This window comes from Lissotriton vulgaris, chromosome 5 (genome assembly GCF_964263255.1).
Source record: "Lissotriton vulgaris chromosome 5, aLisVul1.2, whole genome shotgun sequence".
Classification (NCBI taxonomy): Eukaryota; Metazoa; Chordata; class Amphibia; order Caudata; family Salamandridae; genus Lissotriton; species Lissotriton vulgaris.
Window position 1 is genome coordinate 1,529,074,914 of NC_141693.1, and position 23,212 is coordinate 1,529,098,125.

Genomic DNA, 23,212 nt, shown 5'->3' on the forward strand with positions numbered 1-23,212 from the left:
GTCGGATGCAAATACTTTACACATAGTTTTTAGGATAAGCCTGTCTGCTAGTTTCAAGCTACCAAGGGGGTGAGCAGGGGTTATCTTAAGTATATAATCCCCTTAACCTGACTAGAAGGAAGGGTCTTTCCTTGGACATACCTTTGTCAACTAGAGATCCCCATTTCTAACATGATCTTCTCGATCCAGAAGGGTTCTAAAAATCTCAGGTTTTATGTCCAATAATTACATCCATTTTGCCTTTTAAGTTTGCAAACTTCAAAGAAAGTCTTTGTTGCTCACAAATTCTTGCCCTGCCCAGCCTTGGCTCCAGACACACTTCAGAAGGGTGGAGACAGCATTGTGAGAGGAAAGGTACATCCCTACTCAGGTGTTGATGACAACTTCTCCCACCAGTCTTGCTCAGGACAACCCATCAGTCCAGTCAGCGGGATATGCAGGAAACACCTCAGTTCCTGTTGTGCGACTGTCTAGAATGAATACACAAACAGCCCCGTCAGTCTAAACCAAGCATGGATTCCACAGGATGGTTAAACAAGAAAATGGCCACTTTCAAAAAGGGCCATTTTCAAACACAGAATATAAAAAAAGACCTTGACTAAAAGATGTATTTTAAAATTCTGAGCTCAGGGAGCCCAAACTCCAAATCTCCATCTTTTCCCAATTGAAAGTTAAACTTGTAAATTGTTACAAGGCAGCTCCTATGATAACCTATGGGAGAGACAGGCCTTGCAATAGTGAAAAACAAAATTGGCAGTATTTTCACTATCAGGGCATGTAAAACACCAGCATATGTCCTACCATTCACATATACTGCACGCTGCCAATGGGGGTAACTTCGGCCCACCTTAGGGGTGTTTACATGTAGGAAAAGGGAAAGGTATGGCCTAGCAAGTGGCTACACCTGCCAAGTCAACAGGGCAGTTTAAAAGTGCACTCACAGGCAATGCAATGGCAGGCCAGAGGCAAGTTTACAGGACATGTGGATGGCACATTCAGTGCTGCAGGCTCACTAGTAGCATTTGATTTGCAGGCCCTGGACGCACACAGTGCATTTTACCAAGGATGTTCCAGTAAATCAAACATACCAATCATGGATAACCAGAATCACAATTACACAGGGAGCACACCATCAAAATTCAGGCTGCAGGGGCAAAAAGACAGGGGAAACCACGCCTAGTATGCCGTGTCGAACATGTGTTACTTCCAGATGAAAGTAAGGAGAACGTCCCAACCTCCTGGGAGTTATCACTAAGGTGGAAGAATCTAGGTAGAGCATCAGCATGTGTGGGTTCTGTGCCAGGTCTGGTGTTCCACTGTAAAGTTCATCCCCTGTAGGGAAATGGACCACCTCAACAGTGTTGGCTTCTCACCCTTCATTGGCATCAACCATCTGATGGCCTGTGGTCTTTCTAAATCTGGAAGTAAGTCCCAAACAAGTAGGGTCTTAGCTTTCTCAATGCCCGGACCACAGTAAAGTCTTCTTGCTCAATTCCTCTCCACCTTTGTTCCTGGGAAGTTATCCCTTGCTAATGAAGGCTAAAGGTTGGTCCAGGCACACATCCTCCAGCTGTGAGAGTACCCACCCTACACCATGCTCTGTAGCATCTGTCTGCACAAGTAATTATTGGGAGAAGGCAGGTGCCCCGAGCATGGGTGCCATTCACATGGCTGCCTTCAGGGCATCACCAGCATTTTGCCAGGCATCAGTACATATCACTTTCTTTGGCTGCTTCCTAGAAGCCAGCTCAGTTAGGAGGGCAACAATGGCGCCAAAGCCCTTAATATATCTCCTTTAATAATCAGTGATAATCAGTGAGACCTATAAAGGCTCTCACCTCAGTCTAGGTCTTAAATCAAACATACTGAGGGACTTGGCAGCTCCCAGCTGATCTATGCGCTTATCAGCTCAGGAATTTTAATTTAATTTAAAGGAGCTTGTAGAGCGCCTGGTGACGCCTCCCGGCGTGTCCCCGCGCTGTGGAGAGAGTGTGAAGAGGTGTGGAGGAGAAACCCATCACCGAGTAAAGAGGCACGTTTTTAATTTCTTCCTAAACAGGATTTCATTATTCTCCATCCTGATATCCAAAGGGAGAAGGTTCCATTTCCTGGCCGCTAAAGTCCGGAAAGATCTGCCTCCCATTCTCGCTTTTTTGGGGCATGAAGTTCTAAGCAGGCCCATACCTTTAGATCTAAGCGACCTGCTAGGTTCGTAAACAGAAGCCAAATCCGACATGTAGGCCGGTGCTCTAAGATGAATTATTTTATAGCACCAAAGCATAGCTTTAAAATCAATCCTCTTCCTGATAGGAAGCCAGTGGAGGGCTACAAGAGAGGGGCGTGATGGTGCTCGGCGAGGGAGCCTTAGGACCAGGCGAGCTGCCGAATTCTGTAGCACCTGCAGCTTTTTAATATTTTTCTCAGATGTACCCATGAGCAGCACGTTTCCGTAATCAATACGGGACGTTATCAGTGCTTGCGTCATGGTGCGCCTGGAATTGATGGGTAACAGGTCAAGGGTGCGGTTCAAAGTTATCACCCCAAAACATTTACCCACAGTTTTCCTAATGTGGCTATCAAAGGACAATTTATTGTCCACCCACACACCCAAATTCTTCGCCTCTCGAGAGGGGGAGGGCAAAGGACCAAGGCAACTGGGCCACCACTCAGTCGTCCATTTAGCTTCATTGCCTCCTATGATGAGGACCTCTGTCTTAGTTCCATTAAGTTTCAGACAGTGGTCATTCATCCATGTGGCCAGTTTAGTCATGCAGGCATTAAAATTATCGGCTTCCTTGGAAGGGGCTTGGGTCAAAGATATGAGGAGTTGCGTGTCGTCGGCGTAGGAGACAAGCTCCACGCCGAACGACTGCACTACCTCTGCCAGTGGGGCCATATATAGATTGAACAGGGTGGGACTCAGGGCAGAGCCCTGAGGCACCCCCTGCTCAAGCCTCACCCTATCGGAGAGAAAACTCCCCCTTTGGACTTGAAAGCTTCTGTTAAGCAGAAAAGCTTTCAGCCAACCCAGTGCCTTATTGGTGACTCCCGCTTTGTTTAGACACTGTAGCAAGATGGAGTGTGCTACAGTGTCAAAAGCGGCACTGAGATCAAGCATGATGAGGGCCATTGTCTTTCCCTCATCTGCTCCCTCACGTAGGGTTTCTGTGGCTCTCAGGAGAGCTGTCTCCGTAGAGAAACCTGATCTAAAACCTGACTGGGATTTATGGAGAACATTGTGGGTCTCAAGATGTTCCATCAGTTGGGTGTTAGCGATTTTCTCTGCCAACTTGGCCACATACGGTAGCAGGGATATAGGTCTTAAATTATCCATTACGTCCAGACTGATGTTGGGCTTTTTCTTAATGGGTAGCACTATTGCCTGTTTCCATTCCTCCGGGAGACAAGAGGTTGAAAAAGATGTTCGTAGCAAGTGCCTCAGGTGAGGTTCCAGTACTGAAAAAGCTTCAGCTAGAATTTTCGGTGGAGCCGGGTCTCGGGGCGATCCTGATTTAATCTTGTTGCACATCTTGGACAACATCTCATAGGAGGGAACTTCAAAAGATTTTAGACAAACCGGCGTGTTTACAAGTTCCATATTTTCAGTAAAATCTGCGGCCAGGGCTCCCTGTTTAGAAAAACTGGTATAGATTTGACTAATTTTACCAGCAAAATACTGAGCAATGTTGTTGCACGATTCCACTGAGTCATTTTGGGTGGAGGAGGACATCTCCACTATGGATATTCCTTATATATTTGGAACAATTCCCTAGAGGAGTTGCCTGCTTCCGTGATACGAATGTGATAATACTCAGCTTTTGCCAAACGAACAGCTTTGTTGTATTCTTTCTGTGCTGTTTTATACAGTGTTTTTATGTCTGCACAGAAATTAAGGCGCCAGGCTCTCTCAAGTTTCTTGCAGGCCGTTTTCAAGGTCTGTAGTTCTTGACCGAACCAAGGAGCAGTTTTCTTAGGCCTCCTAATGGGGTGTGCATCAGTTTTAGCGATGGTGTTGAGCCCACAGTAGCCCACACAGAACTGTACCAGGTGTGTGGCACCGTGTGCATCAGCCTTCGGAACCAAGACCACTGGGCTGGCCCATGGACTGTTGGAGGGCTCGATCACCCTTAAGGCCAACATCTTGGAAAAATCTTCCATGATGCTGGTTTTGACCCAGTCAGTCAACCTGTAAATGTCATGCTCCACAGGAGGACTATCCCCAGTGTCCACATCGTGGGTACAACAATGTATGACTAGTGGGATTAGGCAAAACAGAGTGGCAAACTGCCCCAGCAACTGGCGATAGTCATTCTGCTTTTCAGGTGTTAGGGCAGAAGAGAGGTTCACACCTTCTACCGATCCATCTTGCTCCTTGGCATACAGGATGTCAGAAAGAGGCTCAATCTCCTCTTCCACCCATCACCTGTTGCCAAGAGCATGTTCTCTCCAGACCTCTCAAAGTGAGACTTGAGGTGGTTCACATGTAGCACCCTTACTTAGTTCCTTGGAGCCCGCAAGTTCACCAGATAGTTGCCATCCCTCTTGTGCGCCAACACTTCATAAGGCCTAGTCAACCTGATCTGGAGAGCACACAGCGCTGCTGGGGCCATGTCCCACACTGTCTGGCCAGGATGAAACTCAAACAGAATGGCATTCTACTGATACCAGTGTTTCATATCTTCCTGGCTTACTTCCAGGTTCAACTGAGCAAGCTTATTGAAGCTCTGTCTGGTTTATAAAGGCCAGCTTATAGCTTAAAGCATCCCGGGGGATTACTGGGATCCTTCTTTCAGCCTTCTTTCACAAGACTAAAAGGTCTCCACAGAGGGTGCCCATAAAGCAGCTTAAAGTGGCTGAAACCAGTGACTTCTGTGGTACCTTCCAGTAAGCATGACAAGAGGATGTCCCACTTATGCCTCATGGGGTCTGACAGACCCCCAATCATGCCATTCAGGGTCTGGTTGAACCTCTCAGCCAACCCATTACTTTGGGGGTGGTAAGGAGTGGTGAACTTGTCGATATACCACTCTCCTCCCACAGGAACCTAATACACTTGGATATGAAGTTGTTATCTCGGTCGGATACCACCTTCTTGGGGAAACTCACAGGAGAAAATATTCTCCTCAGTGCCCAGCCCCCCACTGATGCTGTCACCGTTCTCAGTGGTATAGCCTCCGGGTGCTGGGTGGCAAGTCCAGGAAGACCACAAAAAACCTGTTGTCCATGGCTGTTTTGGATACAGAGGCCCCATATTTTCAATTCCCACCCACTCAAAAGGTTTTCTGAAAACAGGGAAAGGTGAAAGAGAAGCCTTACTTCCCCTACCACTATTACCACTTGCCTGGCAAGTTTGGCAGGACCTACAATGGGTCTTTCATGGTCTTGTCCTGACCCAAATGTCCTGCTGAAAGCACATTAGGAACCAGACCCAATAGGGTGCACTGAAGCACTGGGGTACCATCAGCACATGGGCTGCCGCAAAATCAGCAACCTTAGGCTCACTAAACAGGAGACCATTCTCCCAATAGATCCAATGTGATCCAGACTGCTGCCCCAACCCCACAAGCTCAATGCAGAATTCCTCCTTGGTGAGACCCCTTTCTCGCTGCCAATTGGTCATCTCAGGCACATTCCCCAATTCGGCCACTTTCTCTCCTGTACACTCTTGGGCATCCCCCTTAGGGTCATCCTCCTCACAGGCAATGGGGACTTCTGGGGCTGGTTTATTTTGTCCCCTGCCTCTCCTCTTTCTGGCAGGTACCTGGGCCACTCTTTTAGGCTCCAGGTCCTCTTGATCACCCTTACTGGGTGCCATTGAGTGAGTGGTCACACACGCCCATTGAGGCAAAACCAACATCTGCAAGTTTGCCTAGCATTCCTCCCAACACCACGGGAAGTCCTCCAGGTCATTCCCTAGCAGACAGTCAACAGGCGTGGTTGGACTCACAGCAACTCTCAAGGAGTATGAGATCCCCCACTCAAATGGAACCTGTGCCACCTTGTACTGGTGCTCGGAATTATACACAGCAACTACCTGGCAAAACACATTGGGGACCACCTTCTCTTCAGACACCAGGTGACAACGTACCAATGTCACACTGGCTGCTGTGTCTCAAAGCCTCCACCTTATGGCCATTGATGGCAATCCACTGCCTGTACTATAGAATGTTCTCAGACAGTAGGGTTTTCTGGACTATCTCCCTGTCCCCTAGTGAGACAAAGCTCATCTCAGTAGGCTCCCACACTTGTCCTGGAACCAACTCCTCCCCAAGTGCTATACTTGCCAACCCCCATGACTGTACACCAGTGGGTGCCGGTGTCCACTTGGGGTCCCCCCTCATGTGTCCCTCATGACCACATGCATAACACTTGTACGTACCCCTCTCTGCAGGCTTCCCTGTAGAGATCCATGGCTTTTTCTCACCTGGTGGATGGTAATCCGTACCCTGGGAACTAGATTGGAGCCCTTTAGAGAACTCCCTCTGTTTACTCCTGCCCCCACACTCTTCTGCTGGGGACACTGACCACCCTTGGCAGAGTCTTCCACATACCCCTTGTGGACCCTGGTACTCGTCCAGCAGTCCGTCACCTGAGAAAGCTTCCTTGGGTCAGTCAGCTTGCTATCAATCAGATGCTAGGGCAGCTCTGGCAAACAAAGACTATAAAAGTGCTCCCAAACAAGCAGATTATACATTCCCCGATAGTCATTTGCCTGGCTGCCCTTTATCCACCCATCCAGTGCTCTGCAAAAAAGAGTTACACATTCCATCCAAGTATGAGAATCAGTTTCTTTAAAGATCCCAAATTTGCCTTATATTGCTCTGGATCTTTTACAAACAACAAGGGACCCCAATAGTATCAGCGAAGGACCCTGGGGAGCTTATTATACAAAACAACAATGGTCCCAAGCAAGGAGACAGAGGATAGTTGAAAATAAATATAGACCCAGTCAGTTCTATATTGGTGAAGACATGCCCAGCCGGACAGAGGTCTTCAAAGTTTATACTTAATTAGAAGTTTATAACACAACGTAATACCTTCAACAAATCACGTGTGTGGGGCACAAGCCTGTACCTAACCACAACAATACATAGACACAGACAACACATGAAAGGGCTTGCAAGGCAAGAGCAGCAGTTTCTGTAGAATTCCAATAATACAGAAACATTTTTGTAGGTACCATTACATAGCATTGCATACAGATTCATTACACAAGTATATGGTACTAAAGGTCGACGGCGTTTCGAACCCCCTACTAAATAATGGGGTCCATCATCAGTACAAAACAATAATTGCCTTTGAGTATAAGCCTCTTTTGCCTATGGAAGGAAGGAAGAAGGGGGGAACAGAAGTACATTTAGTTTAACAAAATACATATTATTATTATTATTAATTATTATTAAATGTTTGGATAATAATATGTATTTTGTTAAACTAACATGAACATAAACGAACAACAATTTATTTTTTGACAGTGCAACAGTTCTCTTTCTCTTGTTGTTTTTGCTCCATTTCAAACTTGTTATTGTGGAGCATCACACGCTTCAACTCATGAGTTCCATAGTCCCTGCGGAGGCGATCGATGCATCAGTTATGCTGGGACCACTGCCTGCTCCTAAAAAATATTTACACATCCATTCACAAAGGGGAAGCAGTCCCCGGGGAACCCTTTCCCGTTTGCGAGTGCTTTACCACCCTTCTGAAAAGGGTGGTAGACTGCGAGTCTTTTGCGACCACAATTGAGGTCGCAAAACAAATCATACATTGGGTAAGGATTCGCTATTAGGAAGAGAGGCCCTTAGCACGCCTCTTCCTAATAGTGAGTCGCTAACCCTATTTTGCGAGACACTAATAGGTTAGCGACTCACAAAATAGGGTTAGTACATTAGGCTAACCTATTTTGCTGTCGCAAAGTGGCTGAAATCCCCTTTGCGACAGCAAGTAACAGTTGTACATCTGGCCCATATTGTTGAATTCTAAGTTCAGGGAGCACAAACTCCAAATCTCTCTCTCTTTCAATTTAATGTTACACTTCTAAAATGTTACAAGGCAGCTCCAATGATAACCTTTGGGAGTGACAGGCCTTGCAATAGTGAAAAACCAAATTGGTAGTATTTCAGTATCAAGACATGTAAAACACATCAGCACATGTCACACCCTTCAAATACACTGCACCCTGCCCATTGGGGTGCCTAGGGCCTAACTTAGGGGTGCCTTATATATAGAAAAAGGGAGGATTATGCCCTGGTAAGAGGGTGCTCTTGCCAGGTTGACATGGAAGTTTAAAACTGCACTCCTCAGCACCACAGTGACAGGCCTGAGACAAGTTTACAAGGCTACTCACGTGGGTGGCACAATAAGTGCTGCAGGCCCACTAGCAGCATTTGATTTGCAGGCCCCAGGCACACCTGGTGCCCTTTGTTATGTTAGTAGGTATTTATTAAGCGCAAGGCTACTTCAGGGACTATCCCAGTGCTGAAGCATACAAGACCTGCATGTACCATGAAACCCAACAACCTCAGTTTAAAGCTGTTGTTGGAATAGCCAGGTTTTAAATTTCCCTCTGAAGGTGATGAGATCAAGGATTTGCTCAGAACGAGGGGCAAGCTATTCCATAGGCAAGAGGCCAGCACTTGGAAAGATCTACCACCTCTCTGGGAAAGATGAATACAAGGGGTGATGATCAAAGACTGAGATGATGACCGCAAATTTCGACACATAATGTAGGGTTGCAGTCTGGCCCCGAGGTATGGGGCACCGATTTTATGGAAGGCCTGAAAAACCAGCACCAGTGATTTGAAGGCGATCCATTTCTTAATCAGTAGCGAGTGCAAGGAAGCTAAAAGAAGGGTGGAAGGAGTTCTTGGCCCAGACAAGAAAATAGCTCGGGCCGCCACATTTTGGACCACTTGAAGACACCCAAGTAGGGATTCAGACAGGCCAAGATACAGAGCGTTAGCATAATCCAATCTCACCACCAAGGCTTGGACAATCTTCTTCCAATGGGGGAATCGGGAGAAGGGGCAAAAAGTTCCTCAACATCTCAAAACAGGTCCCCGCAACTGATTGAATTTGGGTTTTCATAGAAAGGGAGTTATCAAATTTGACTCCCTTTACCAGGGACTTGTCATTAAATCAAATGTGTCAATCATGGATAACAAATCCGGATAACAATTTACACAGGGAGCACTTGCACTTTAGCACTGACTAGCAGTGGTAAAGTATCCAGAGTACATAAACCAGCAAATACAGAATTTAAAGGCAAAAAGAAAGGGTAACCCATGCCAAGTATGCCAGTCCTAACCCCTTATTATAAGCACACAACCCATACCGGTCCTCTTTTCTGGTAGTTAAAATTAAGGGCCGTGCTGAGGCATATTTCTACTCAATATCAGAATAACTACAGGGCCTTCACTTATATTGTAGTCCATTCTAAAGTGCTTCCTTGCCACGGAAGAGGCAATCAAACTAGCTTCACATCTGTGTCTGTTAGTATAAACACATTTTATTCAATATATACCCATCTATAATTAGGCTCAACACCTTTTTAACTGTCACCATTTGTGAATTATATTGGCTGCTCTATCTTCTTAATGGTTCTTAATTTCCTCTTGGTGTGTTCCTGGTCTCTTGGATCAAAAATGAATTCCTTAAATCCACACTGACGTCATGTGTAAAGTTACACAGGAAAGTATACAACTGTTGCCACCTCCTTCCCTCATCCCACAGATTTGTACCACGTACATTTACACTTGAGGATTAGACGATCATATCACTCTGGATTATCATTACTCATTAGGGAGAGCATTTTATCCTATTCGTAGGTGGTATAGTCGATTGTTTGAAATCTACTATCAGTAATTAATAATTGCCAGTAGAAAGACAATACCTACCATGGATGCAGGAGTAGTTTTTGATGGGCAGTCTTCCAAGTTATCTACAAGAGAAACATGCAACAAGAAATGACAATTTTAAATGCTTAAAAAAGAAATGTGAGTGGCAATATAGAAATATTTACACAGACAATATACCAAAAGGTTAATGTGAAGTATACTTTAGTTAAAAGCTGGATGTAAATATATATTCCATGGTAAATCTATTGAAAAGTTGAAGGTTTTATACATAAAAAGTGGCAAAAATCCTCTCTTTACTTAGCTTACTGTCTTAAGATCGAAAAAAACTTCACAATAAAGAGACTGAGGATGAATGACAAGGAATTGATTAATTCCTTCAGGATAGAACCATAACACCAAAATATATGTAGTCTAAAGTATTATTCTAAAGGTATGAAAATGCTCTGTCATGGTGAACAATGGACACACAATATTGAAAATGAAGTTTCACAGACAAAAACCTCTGGAATAGAGACAACACTAAATAGTTCCAAAGGTGGTAATCCTATTAAAACTAAATATATTTATGCAGATTGTGCACTGAGAGGTGAAAATCAATGTTTGTGTAATAATACTCATAGCTGCCAAGATTTAGAATGCAAATGTGCGATATTTCCATGATTTCTGTATACTTATGACTGACATTAAACAATCAAAAGCATGGCACTTTGAGTGGTCTCAAGTAAAACAAAGCAAAGAAGGAAATTGAAACAGACAAATATTAGAAATTAGGCCCTTTGAGCAATGATAAGCTCTAATAAGATTATTCTTAAATGCTGCAAAACCCCTAAAATGAAAGATCACTACCTACTATCCTTCTAGACAGGCACGGGTCAAGTGTGACAGAATGTGAAAGAGGCTCTGCAGCAGCCTAGAACTGAAAGGTATACCACCCAGCAGTTCAGCACTACCAGATAAAAACCCCACTGGCTACTTTGGTGAAATGCAGCCAGGCCGCCTGGAGCTCATCATGGTCATACTGGTGCTTTAATGCACGACTAATGCATCTTAGTGTGGTGATGCAGATAACTGCACTAAAATGCATTCATCCAACTTCAGATGTGTGAATATTAACACTGCGGGGAAAAGCCCAGTGGAATAAAAGGCCTGTCCAACCTTAACTTATAGCAGATGCATTTTGTACTTATATTTCATTAGCATACACCCCACAGATTACATATTGTTATAAAACAGTAAAAATAAAAAATAAAAGTAAGATTAAAAAGGGTGCACAATCAGAAAGAAAATTAAATTCTGCACTTAATATGGTAGCAAAACTAAAAGGGTGAACTCACTATATATCCGCGTAAATGGTAGCACTGAAGCCAAATATTAATTTTAAAAAATAACCATAAATCCTACCGGTTGCAAAGTCATCATGCGTGCCATTGGTTGACTGATACTGTTGGTAACCGACTCAGACTGTCCCTGGGCTCTGTTTAACCAGGGTCAGTGCTATGTTGAAAACACAGTGAAGACACACATATACATGAGGGTACACTATTTAGACACACTTATAATTGGCATGGCCTACCCTACAAGTCCCTAGTGCATAATAGGGGAATGTCGAATAAAACTACCTATAAGGCCCTAGTATATAATAGGGCATGGCAGTTTAGAGGCCAGCAGCCCTTTCTGCACTTGCATGTGTGCACCTAGAGAGCCTGAGGTCATTTTAAAAGCAGCCCTCTGTTGCAGCACAACTTTTAAATGTACACATTACTCTGACTATGGGTTTCCCTCTGCACATCTGAAAAAGGACAAGGGCGTCCCCACACAAAAAACACACAAAGTACGAGTGTGTCTCACTTCTATTGAGTGCACCCTATAGTGAGTATTTTACTCTAAGGTCAGCATGCCATCAATACGGCGGGAAAGGTAAAGTTACAAAACTTGAAATCCAATTCCTAAAAGCGTATTTCAACTAGGGGGGCGAATTCTGTGTATTAACATTCCTGTATATCTACAGCCACCAAGTCTTTAGTGAAAGGCCTATTTTTAACTATATATTCAATTCTAACATAAGCATTAAAATCTACGATATTGCATAAATAACACAAATAAAACAATTTAAAGAAATTTAAAGAGATGTTTTCCACACCATAAGTTTCGTAACCTCTGTAATACATTTATTGCATTTCAAAACAAAGTTGATCATTATACAGTATACAAATTTTAAAAAACATGATTATACATTTCATAAAAACAAATTAAAAAACAGAATCACAAGTCGACGCGGCGTTTCGGTATTCTGTATGTCTACCTTCTTCAGGACTGATTCTTAAATCAGGTGGGGCAAGTCTCCCCACTGGACACAGTTTGCTTCAGTTCAGAATCCTGTTGCCTTCAGATTACTGGGCCTATTTTCGGATTCTATTTCTCAGTTGTGACGTCACTGATTTTCAAGGTAAGTTTACTTGGTCTTGGACTACCAGGAGGAGCCTCCGTATTTTCAGTTGTGGGTTTCATCAATGACCCATTAAAAATTAGATGACTGGCGCAATTTCAAGGATGTGTTGCTTCCAAGTCACTCCGTTATGGATAGAAAGTCCGTTCTTTAGTATTGGATTTGGCCTCCCTGCTCCTGTATCCTGGCAGTCTATCAATATGTCCTTCAGCCGGTGTGGTCCGAGCCGCAAAGTGCTCGGACCACACCGGCTGAAGGACATATTGATAGACTGCCAGGATACAGGAGCAGGGAGGCCGAATCCAATACTAAAGAACGGACTTTCTATCCATAACGGAGTGACTTGGAAGCAACACATCCTTGAAATTGCGCCAGTCATCTAATTTTTAATGGGTCATTGATGAAACCCACAACTGAAAATACGGAGGCTCCTCCTGGTAGTCCAAGACCAAGTAAACTTACCTTGAAAATCAGTGACGTCACAACTGAGAAATAGAATCCGAAAATAGGCCCAGTAATCTGAAGGCAACAGGATTCTGAACTGAAGCAAACTGTGTCCAGTGGGGAGACTTGCCCCACCTGATTTAAGAATCAGTCCTGAAGAAGGTAGACATACAGAATACCGAAACGCCGCGTCGACTCGTGATTCTTTGTTTTTTAATTCGTTTTTATGAAATGTATAATCATGTTTTTTAAAATTTGTATACTGTATAATGATCAACTTTGTTTTGAAATGCAATAAATGTATTACAGAGGTTACGAAACTTATGGTGTGGAAAACATCTCTTTAAATTTCTTTAAATTGTTTTATTTGTGTTATTTATGCAATATCGTAGATTTTAATGCTTATGTTAGAATTGAATATATAGTTAAAAATAGGCCTTTCACTAAAGACTTGGTGGCTGTAGATATACAGGAATATTAATACACAGAATTCGCCCCCCTAGTTGAAATACGCTTTTAGGAATTGGATTTCAAGTTTTGTAACTTTACCTTTCCCGCCGTATTGATGGCATGCTGACCTTAGAGTAAAATACTCACTATAGGGTGCACTCAATAGAAGTGAGACACACTCGTACTTTGTGTGTTTTTTGTGTGGGGACGCCCTTGTCCTTTTTCAGATCTACTATCCCCCCAGTCCCCTATTAGCCTGTGTGGGGTCCTCCTTTAATTTCATAATTTCCCTCTGCACAGTCTTCCTCCACTTCACACTGGCGTTTGCAAGATTCACTACTCCGGTCCCCGGCCGTGGTGAACGACATTAGGCGTTGCGTGACCAACTACTTAGTGACTAACCATGTGAGCTCTACGCTGCTATCCTCAGTGTGGGATGCACTTAAAATGGTTGCGAGAGGGACCCTCATTGCTAAGGCGGCCTACAAGAACAAGATAAGGAATGTATGCATTATAAGCATGCGGAACTCTAAGCAACCGTTAGAGAATTGGAAGCTATTCACAAACGCACTGGTGCTCCCAGAATCTGGCAGCAGTTGGAAAAATAGCGACTCCAGCTTCGATGACTCGATCGGGCTGAACATGCGGGGGTCCGATAGAAGCACAAATACTATACGTGCTCTAATAAAGGAGGCCGTATGCTGGCTCATTGCCTGCGAAGGCAGCAAGATGCGCAGGCTATCAAAACACTACGAGGGTGGACAGGCGATTAAGGACGATGCCGGTACACTGGCTGCATGCCGTTCTTTTTACCAAAATTTCTGTACTGCAGACTTTTCCATGCTGTCCGATCCAAATGAGTATGTTTGAGGCCGAGGCCCTGGAAGCCCCTTTTGGTATTGAAGAGGTGATCTCTGCTATTGCCCGGTTGAAGGTCCTGAAAGCACCAGTCCCGGATGGCTTTGGAGCTCTTTTTTATATAAAAGATTTGCGCCAAACTAACCCCGTTAGTCACCCATTTGTTTAACTCCGCTGATACGAGGTCCCTTACAGCCTCCATGTTACAGTCTTCTATCTCGGTCATCCCAAACCGGGGAAAGACTCAGAGCTTTGTAGTTCTTACCTTCCGATTACCCTGCTGAACATTGACACAAAGTTTTTCTATAGCATTTTGGTATACAGGCTGAACTCTCGAATGCCGGGTTTGGTTGACCCGATCAGTCGTGCTTCATTCCGGGGCGGCAATGTGGGGACAATACCAAATGTATCTGCCACTTAATTGATAGGGTGCAAAGGTCCAAAGAAAAATCCCTATTGCTAGCAGTCAACGCCGAAAAGGCTTTTGACCTTGTGCACTGGCCATATCTATTCGCTACTCTGAAGCGTTTTTGGTTGGGGCCCCGGTTTCGAAAGTGGGTAGTGAGCATCTATAGCTCTCTGACAGCAGTTGCTAGGGTTAATGGCTTGCTCTCGGATGGCTTAGCAGTGGGGGCGGGGGACGAGGCAGGGTTGCCTCCTCTCACCTTTGCCTTTTACCCTTTATATGAAGCTCCTCGCTCAACGGCTTTGGGAAACCCCTTGGCACAAGGTATACCGTTCGGGTTAGATCACCATCTCATTAGCCTCTACGGGGATGACATCATTTTCTCAGTGGCACATCCCCTCCCTGCCGGCTACTGTGGACGACCTATGGATTTCAGCCAGGTCTCTGGCATTAAAATGAATATGCAGAAGTCTCAAGCACTTAACCTTACCGCAGGCCAGCCAACGGCTGATGCTCTACAGGCCGGCTTTGCCTTTGACTCTGTATTGGACGGTGTTACCTACCTTGGATTGATCCTCCACAAGAGTCTTGCTAAAACAGTGGCGTGAACTACACTACCCTTTTATCTCACATTTGTGCAGACTTGGCTCATTGTCGATGCCTGCCCCTGATGTGGTTTGGAAGGTTGTCTGCTGTTAAAATGTATGTATTGCCGCCGGCCCTGTATCTTTTTCAAACAGTACCATTGGAGCCTCCGCCTCAATCGTTGTGCCATATTCAGACTGCGATCGAGCAATTTGTGTGGGGTACAATTTCGCCTTGAGTGCAAAAGACTCTGCTACAATGCCCAAGAAGGAGGGCAGTCTAATATCACCCGTTACTTCCAAGCTTCCCTTTTACGATACCTCGTAGAATGGAACCGTCCTATGACAGAGAAATACTGGGTCTTCATGGACCAGACAGTGGCGGGCAACCTGGCTACAGAGGTCTGCTCGCGCCTGGGGTCTCTACTCTTCGACGGTCACTCGCCCCACATTGCTTACCTTGGTAGGATCTCTCAGCGGGCCAATTTGACTACATTTCCCTCTCCAATGACCCAGATTTTCTCAAACCCTTCCTTCCCACCTGGGATGGACAATAAACGTGCTGTGCCCTGGCTGAAGGGTGGTTGCAAGCTCTTAGGGCATCTGTTTAACATCCAGGGGCTCAACCCCGTAATGGAGCTGCAGGAGGACTATGGCCTCCACAATGCTAATCTCTTCCTACATTCTCAAATGATGCACTGGATCTCCAGGGCAACAACGCGCCCTTGGCACTTCGACCGATGAGGCGGTTCGAGAAATGGCTCATTGATAAAAAGGATGATCAGAAACGAATTTCTGAAATATATTCCTTTCGCACGCTGGGTGCCCCGAAATTCCGTACAGCTGGGCAGAAATAATGGGAGGCAAAATTGGGGCGCACACTGTCTGACAAGGAATGGGAAGATGTCTTTTATTGGTCTCACCAAACAGCACATTCCATGGGTCATAACAAAACGGCTTTTAAAATTGCACCCTATTGGTACTATACCCCCGCTGTCAAGCTAAGAGGCACTCTCGTTGCTACATCCTTTGTTGGCGGGGATGGGGTAACCCTGGTACCCTCCTCCACCTGTTATGGCACTGCCCTAATCTTATGCGTTATTGGGAGAGAATATTGGATGATATCGATAAGGCTTTCAACACCTACATTCTCAGGCTCCTGGCTTACACTCTCCTAGGTCTACTCAATGCACTGACCTTCCTCTTGTGCTCTATTAAGCTGCACACCAGGTGATACTGGCAGGGTGGAAATCAGACAGGGTCCCGGAGTACACGGAATGGCTGCACAAACTCTGGTATCGTTTGGGGATGAAGAGACTTTCAAAGGCTACTTTGGGGAATGGCGCAGAATACGATTATAGCCATTCTCTCCACTGAATTCCGGGAACTGACCTGCCCTAGTGATCTCTGAATCCTCGAATTGTTCCCAGGGGACACTGCTACCCCCGAGTAAGGGTGCTTCCCGATGGACTTCCACATCCCCATAGATTACTGGAGTTCCAAGACACACAGTGCCTATAGACTGGATTCACCACTTCTCTTTGTTCCTGATAACTGGGGAGGGAGGGGGAGGGATGGGGTGTTGTGTTGCTCTTTGTCCTTTGTTAAAATTGGAACACTTAAGTCACTTTCGGGTACAGGCAGTTGGCCTACTACTGCTCACAACTCTTGGCAAGCTGGACTTCATGACTACCCATTTGTAGTATGAGTGGTCTGCCATCTTCCCTCTTCTTATACATGCGGATGGCCCTCTCTGGGTTGTAGGCGTCATGCTTTGTTAACAATCAGTGTGAATGCGCCTATTTCTTGGTCTTGCCGACATGATCGGACCAGATGTTAGCCGGCCAGTTAGGTTGTAGGCGAGCTTGTCCTGTTTGCCTTACTTTGTGTTCTGCCAATGAAATTGATTGAATACTAAACTATGAAATGTCATTTTAGGTACCCCCAGGGTCTCCCACAGGTGGGTGGGGTGGGTGGGTAATGTCATAAGGATGGTACTTCTAAAAGACATTGTATATGCCCCGGGAAGGAGAAATTGCACATTTCACTTTCCCTATTGTTGTTAAGTGCCTCCCAAGATCGACTTTGATGCTAGGAGCACTTTGGAGTGAGGATCCACAATATTTTTGCTTATTCAGGACACCTAAAGTCTCCCCCTAGGTGTCTCAGGTGTGGGGTGGCATTTAACTATAAGTAGGGCCCTTATCAAAGATGTTTTATATGCTCTGGTGATGGAGAAATTTCTCATTGCAGTTTTCCCATTGCAGATGCCTAGCCCCATCAGATAACATGGCAGTAATTTATGAATGCATAACTATTACTAGGAATTAAAGTAAAAATGTAATTCAAAGTCTTAGGAGAATGGTATTGATAAATACAATAATATGTTATTGTTGAATGCATCCTAAAATATACAGAAAATAAGTTAAAAGATTTTCTTGTCTGTAAGCCAAAATTCAGCCTTCAGGTGCTCCTCCCGGATTGGACAAAGTTAACAGGATAAGCCAGGCTGCTTTGATGAAGTTATAAGTGGCGAACTAAGTGCGAGGCTATTTGGTACAGAGTACACTGCTATGCAGGAATGCAAGAGCTGGGGGGGAAGGGTTGTAAAGCATGAGCTTCTCAAAGGGGAAATAGGAGAAGCAGGGAATAGCAGGCCCATCTACCCCCTGCTCCTCTGACCCAGCCAGATGGCAGGCTTAAGGCAGTAATTTGCTGATAATAGGGGGAAGAGAGCTATGAAAATGAGGCAGTCAGGAGGTTGGATTAACTGGCTGTTGCTCCTCTGCTGAAAGTTCAGCCATATTGAATTTTAGAGAAATAGTGCTTTCTGGGAGAAGATTATGCCACACTTTGGAGCACGCGGTCAGGCTCTGGAGTGTTGCCCTGCACATCATTGGACAGGAGTGCTCCCCTACTTGACCTCAGAGAACATTGAATAAATAAGTGAGAGGTGCAGAGCCTCTCAGCTTTGCTGCTTGAAACTAAGATGACGAAGGATTGCCAACCAGTAAACTTGATTTGGACCTTCAGGCCCTGCATTCTCACGGACTGTGCCTACTGCATTATCTAACTAAAGCCCTTTGGATACACCTTTCTTCAAGAGGAATAAAGAGTGGACTCCCTGCAAGCTACAGGTTAACAAAGCTCACCTGCATGAATTCCACCTAGAGTCTCCTGCCTAAAGAGCATCCAGAGGACTTTTACGGGTGTTAGAAGGGTGCATTGTGGGAATTGTGGTCCCAAACTTTCCAGGACCATTTTGAAGCTTTCAGTCACTTGGAATGAGTGTTGTACCATTTGGACCCTCAATAGCAACTAAAATGCAAAGAGTAGACTATGCCTAATCATGCGTAGAGCAGAACATTGTTTCTGAGGTGACAGTATGACTCACTCATTGCAAGGTTTGATGATATCAGACTATCCTGGTTATATACCTTAAATTAGCCAAGCATGCACACGGCTCTCCATGCAATTCAGGGTGCATTATTAACTTGATGTTCACTGCACATCCCTCCCATTCCTTCAGTCCTACACCGCTTGTGTCAAGCTGTCAGAGGCAACTAGTTCCACTACTCAGTGGCCAAAATGAATAGTTCACACAAGTTATTACATGCCTGATCCTGAAATAAAGACTGTGGATGAAGGCATTCTCTTTTGCAAAATGATAATTTATTTAAGTGAGGTGCATACATCAGCATTAAAAACCACTGAAATATGTCCTATTAACTGCAAACATGGTACCAGCACAAGCATAAATAAACGCCTTTTTGCACCTGAGGGAACTTGTGTCCACATGCTTTGCTGCAAAGGAGTTGTCAAATCAATTACACATAAATATAAGTCTACTCTTCATGAAACTTTCCAAAAAAGGTCCTTTTTCCGGACTACTTTCTTCATGGAAAGTTTTGGAGTGATCCTTCAAGCGGAGAATTCACATGCATTTTTCATAGACTTTTTAAAAGGTCTACAACCCAAACTGCTGAACGGAATACCACCATATGCGGCAGGAAGCTATATCTTTATCCGGACGGAAGTTTAGGTAAAATTAAGGTACATAAAGACTTGTATATCTGGATGGTTTGGTTCGAGGGACTCTCAAGAGAGTCCCAAGAGATTAAAATAAATAAAGCGATCTGATTGGCTAGTGGCTTTTTTGCCTTTGGGCCTAATTGCTCCCACAGGACTGCACACCAGGACAGCCGTAATATGTAAGAACATGTCCTGAGATTGTTTTTAAAAAATATATAAGGGGACAGTGTAGAGGTGTCCCAGTGGAACCTTCCAGGGGGGAACCTTTAAAGAGATTGTTTTTTTGGTGCGATTGTGCTAGATTTCTATGGTCCTGTTAAACATGGTGAGTGACCTGGTGGGCACCCTCCTGGAAGCGTGGGGAGGGGGGCCATGTGGCTCCCTCCCCCTTAATAAATAGGGCCAATGAGTGGACTCCCCGGGGCCTATAATTAAGTGCTGCAGACTGAGAACAGGGGTGTCCTGCAGGTTCACAACGATTTTTGCTGATTTTCTTTTTTATTGGCCACATAGGGGGTTCCTCTGGCTTACTCCCATGGGGCATAGGGGTTGGGTTATCCCTACTCTGCCCCCTTATAATATTATTTTTCAGGTTAAGGACAGGGAACCAAGTCCTTGAGTCCTGTAATGTCTACCAGAAACAATCTTTTCATGTTGCTAGCAGCCAATCAGAGAGCTTTTAGTGTGATGGCGCAAGGCATACAAGGGAAATAAAGCTCCCTGGGCTAATTGGAACACTATTTTTAGTAGTAGTAGTAGTAGCTTTATTCGATAAAAACATATCATAAAAGCATTTACACATCATTTATAAAAACATTTTTACAACAATCATCAATTTTAAGAGCATTTCATTCGTAGAGCAGTATATTAGTTGGATGGGCCCATTTACTGGATTAATAGTTTTCTTGCGGATCTTAGACGCCATGCCCACCCCAAGAATTTTGCCATACAGGTAGAAAAGAAGGGTCTAGCATCTGTACGTAAAATACGCAAGGCTTCCAAATGAGAGCGAGTTCCCAAAGTTCTGCAAAGGGGCTTCAACCACCTACGTCTCGGGCTGCATAGACACTACATTCGAACAGCATGTGGGGCACAGACTCTACCCTTAGATTACAAAAGGGGCAATAGGGAACAGTTTGAGCTGGGGGTTTCCATGTGGAAGTAAACTCGCATACTGGGAGCACCCCCAATCTGAACTTAGTGTATAATGCTCTGCCCCTCGGGTTCTGTATGATATCTAGATAAGGTTCCCTTAACGGTGACTCCTTAGCTGACAAAAACAGAAGTACAGATTTACAATGAGTTGTGGATCGTGCCCTCTCACTGTCTACCCATGCCCAGTAGATTTTCTTTAACTGTTGTTTCGTGGGTGCAGATTTATTGGACCAAGCCTCTTCTAGGCCTAATTTGTAGAGCAGCATTTTAACCTCCCTGAGCCAGATGATCTTATGAGAGCCCGGTAATGACAAAATGTCAGATAAGGCATCTGCATAACTACTTAATTCCTGCACATTCCAGATTCTGGACCATAACAGGAGTGGACGTAGTTTTGCTTGGTCGCAGATTGCCCGGGTACCTGCATCTAACAGCAATGGGATTGTTGGTGTGCTGTGGGGCAAACCCATTAGATCTTTGTAAAAGTTGTTCTCAAGGTGGGCCAGAGTGTCAACTTTTTGAGTGCCCCACAGCTCAGCACCGTAAAGTGCCGCACTTACGACCCTTGCCCTATAGATATCTAGAGGAGCTCCAATGGGTTTTGATGATGATGAACGCTGCTCCTTGAGCAGCGCACCTGCCACCCTTTTATGGGTAAGGAAGACTTTTTGATGGTGTGACTTCCAGCTCATAGTATCACTGATGCGTATACCCAGGTAGTCAAATTCTTTTACACGATCAAGTGGAACGGAATCCAGAACCGGGGGATAAACAGTTTTTTTTGGCGGGTTAAGGACTAGAAACTTGGTTTTGCCTATATTTATCGCTAAACCCCTTTCGTTGCAGAAGCTTTGGAACCTAGAAAGCAACGATTGAATGCCCATCGGTGATTTTGAAATCAGGAGGGTATCGTCGGCGAACAGAAGCGTTGGGATCTTCCTTCCAGCCAGGGTGGGTGCATCTGATGGTTGTTGCAGAAGATGCTCCACCACTCCGTTAATATAAAGAGAAAACAGAGTGGGGGCAAGCACACACCCCTGGCGGACGCCTCTGTCCACGGGGATACGAGGTGTTTTCTCTCCCTGTCTACCCCATCTAATTTGGGCAAAATTACTATCATGGAATTTAACAAGCAACGACAGCAAGTAGGGTGGGAGGCCTAACCCATCCAGGACGTTCCACAGGAGTGTGCGTGGTACTAGGTCGAAGGCAGTCCGCAAGTCAATGAAGTCTAAGTACAGACTGCCCCCTCCCAGCACCACCACTTTCCAATAGATCATTAGAAGGCGGAACGTCTGCTCGATTGTCCCTGTTCCTGATCTGAAGCCTGCTTGTAGATCTGACAGGATATGATTTTCATCTGCCCACTCAATAATCCTGCCCAGTACCACCTTCCCTGCTACCTTTTGAGAAGAATCCAATAAACTAATTGGGCGGTAGTTCGCTGGGTTGTCTCTAGAGCCTTTTTTAAAAATAGGTACGACCTCAGCGCCCCTCCAAGAATCAGGAAAGACTCCACCTAACATTACTTCATTCAGGAGCAAGGTGATTAGTCTACTCCAAGGAGATGGGTAGTTCTTAATTAGGTCTCCTGGGATTCCATCTGGACCCGCTGTCTTATTCTGGACAATGCATTGAATTGCTCTTTCGACTTCTAAGTTAGTAAATGGGCCATCATAACACGAGGGGTTAGCTGTAAGACACATGGATGGACAGGCTAACTGAGCCGGATCTGAGGGAGCGGAGTACAGTTGCGAGAAATGTTCGAACCATACACCCCCTGTAATATTACAAGTTAGTTGCTGGTCTATTGGCTTTTCCCTGGATCTTAATAAGTCCCAAAACCTCCTGGCATCCTTACTATTGCTGGCCTCTACTAGATCTCCCCAGAAATTAGAATCATAAATCCGCTTGGCTTCAGTTATGGTTATTTTATAAGTTTTCCTAGCTGCCCTAATAGCAACTACATCTTTAGACTTTAATGTCACAACAAGTTCCTTCCTGGCCTCACGACATTTTTGGGTATACCACTTATCTGACTGTTTAGGCAATGATTTTGGGATACCCCTTCGTGTGGTTTGGGGAACAATAAATAAGCCACTTAGTGCTTGCACAGTCTTAGTGAATAGAGGTAGGATCTTATCATCGCCTTGGTTAGTAGTGATCAACCTGGACTCCACCTCTTCCAAAATTGTTCCGGCTTGGTCAATTCTTGCAACATCTGCTAGGACTTTGGCCCACTTTAACCGCCTACTGCAGTTTGCAGGGGCTATTTCATGGGAGGATTTCCACTTGTGTTCGGTTCGGCTTTGCCTTTCTGCCTGCCAAGGGAGTGAGATAGATAGCGATAAGGGGTTGTGGTCGCTATCACCCGACACTATGACCTCCATGTCTAGATGGTGTTGCCAAAGATTATAATTAAGCATGATATAGTCAATCCTAGACGTGTGGTCTTGCCTGTTATAGGTGTGGGCACCCATATGGTCAGATTTGGAACGGCCATTTGTTGGTCGCAAATTGTGCTCCATGCACAAGGCATTGATCTCTATTGCATTTTGCGACCATTTGGGGATCGGGGCAAGATTCAAAATAGGAATGCCTCTCCTAGTGTCCTCCTCAAACGTGTCCAAGATATCTTCATTGGCCAAGGGCTCAAAACAGCAGTTAAAATCCCCAACAAGCAGTATATGAGAGTCCGCATCACAGGTGGCCAGGTTGCGGTTTAGGCCTGTGGATTGTAAATGGGATGCACCGCCTTTGGCACCCCTCAGGTAAATGTTGAAGACTTCCAATCGTTTCCCCCCTTTGTGTGTTACCGTTAGCCACTGGAGATCCGAGGATTCGGTGTTTCTTTCTATTACCCTGAAGCCTAAAGCAATGCTGATCCATATTATGAGGCCGCCTGACGGACGACCTCTAGATCCTTGTTCCCGGACTGCGGGGATGAAAAAAGTGGAAAATCCCACTTGGTGTCTTGGCTCCA

General features: G+C 45.0%; 1 protein-coding gene across 2 annotated transcripts in view; it reads right to left on the reverse strand.

The window, feature by feature from the left end:
• The window catches only part of LOC147712934 (cytosolic phospholipase A2 gamma-like), a 646,694-nt gene that overhangs the window by 589,590 nt on the left and 33,892 nt on the right, over positions 1–23,212 (reverse strand). For both annotated transcript variants that reach the window (XM_086920395.1, XM_086920396.1), the window contains exon 2: positions 9,894–9,937. In XM_086920395.1, the coding sequence (XP_086776521.1) occupies positions 9,894–9,896 (3 nt within the window). In that variant the 5' untranslated portion in view covers positions 9,897–9,937. The remainder of the gene's footprint in view (positions 1–9,893; positions 9,938–23,212) is intronic.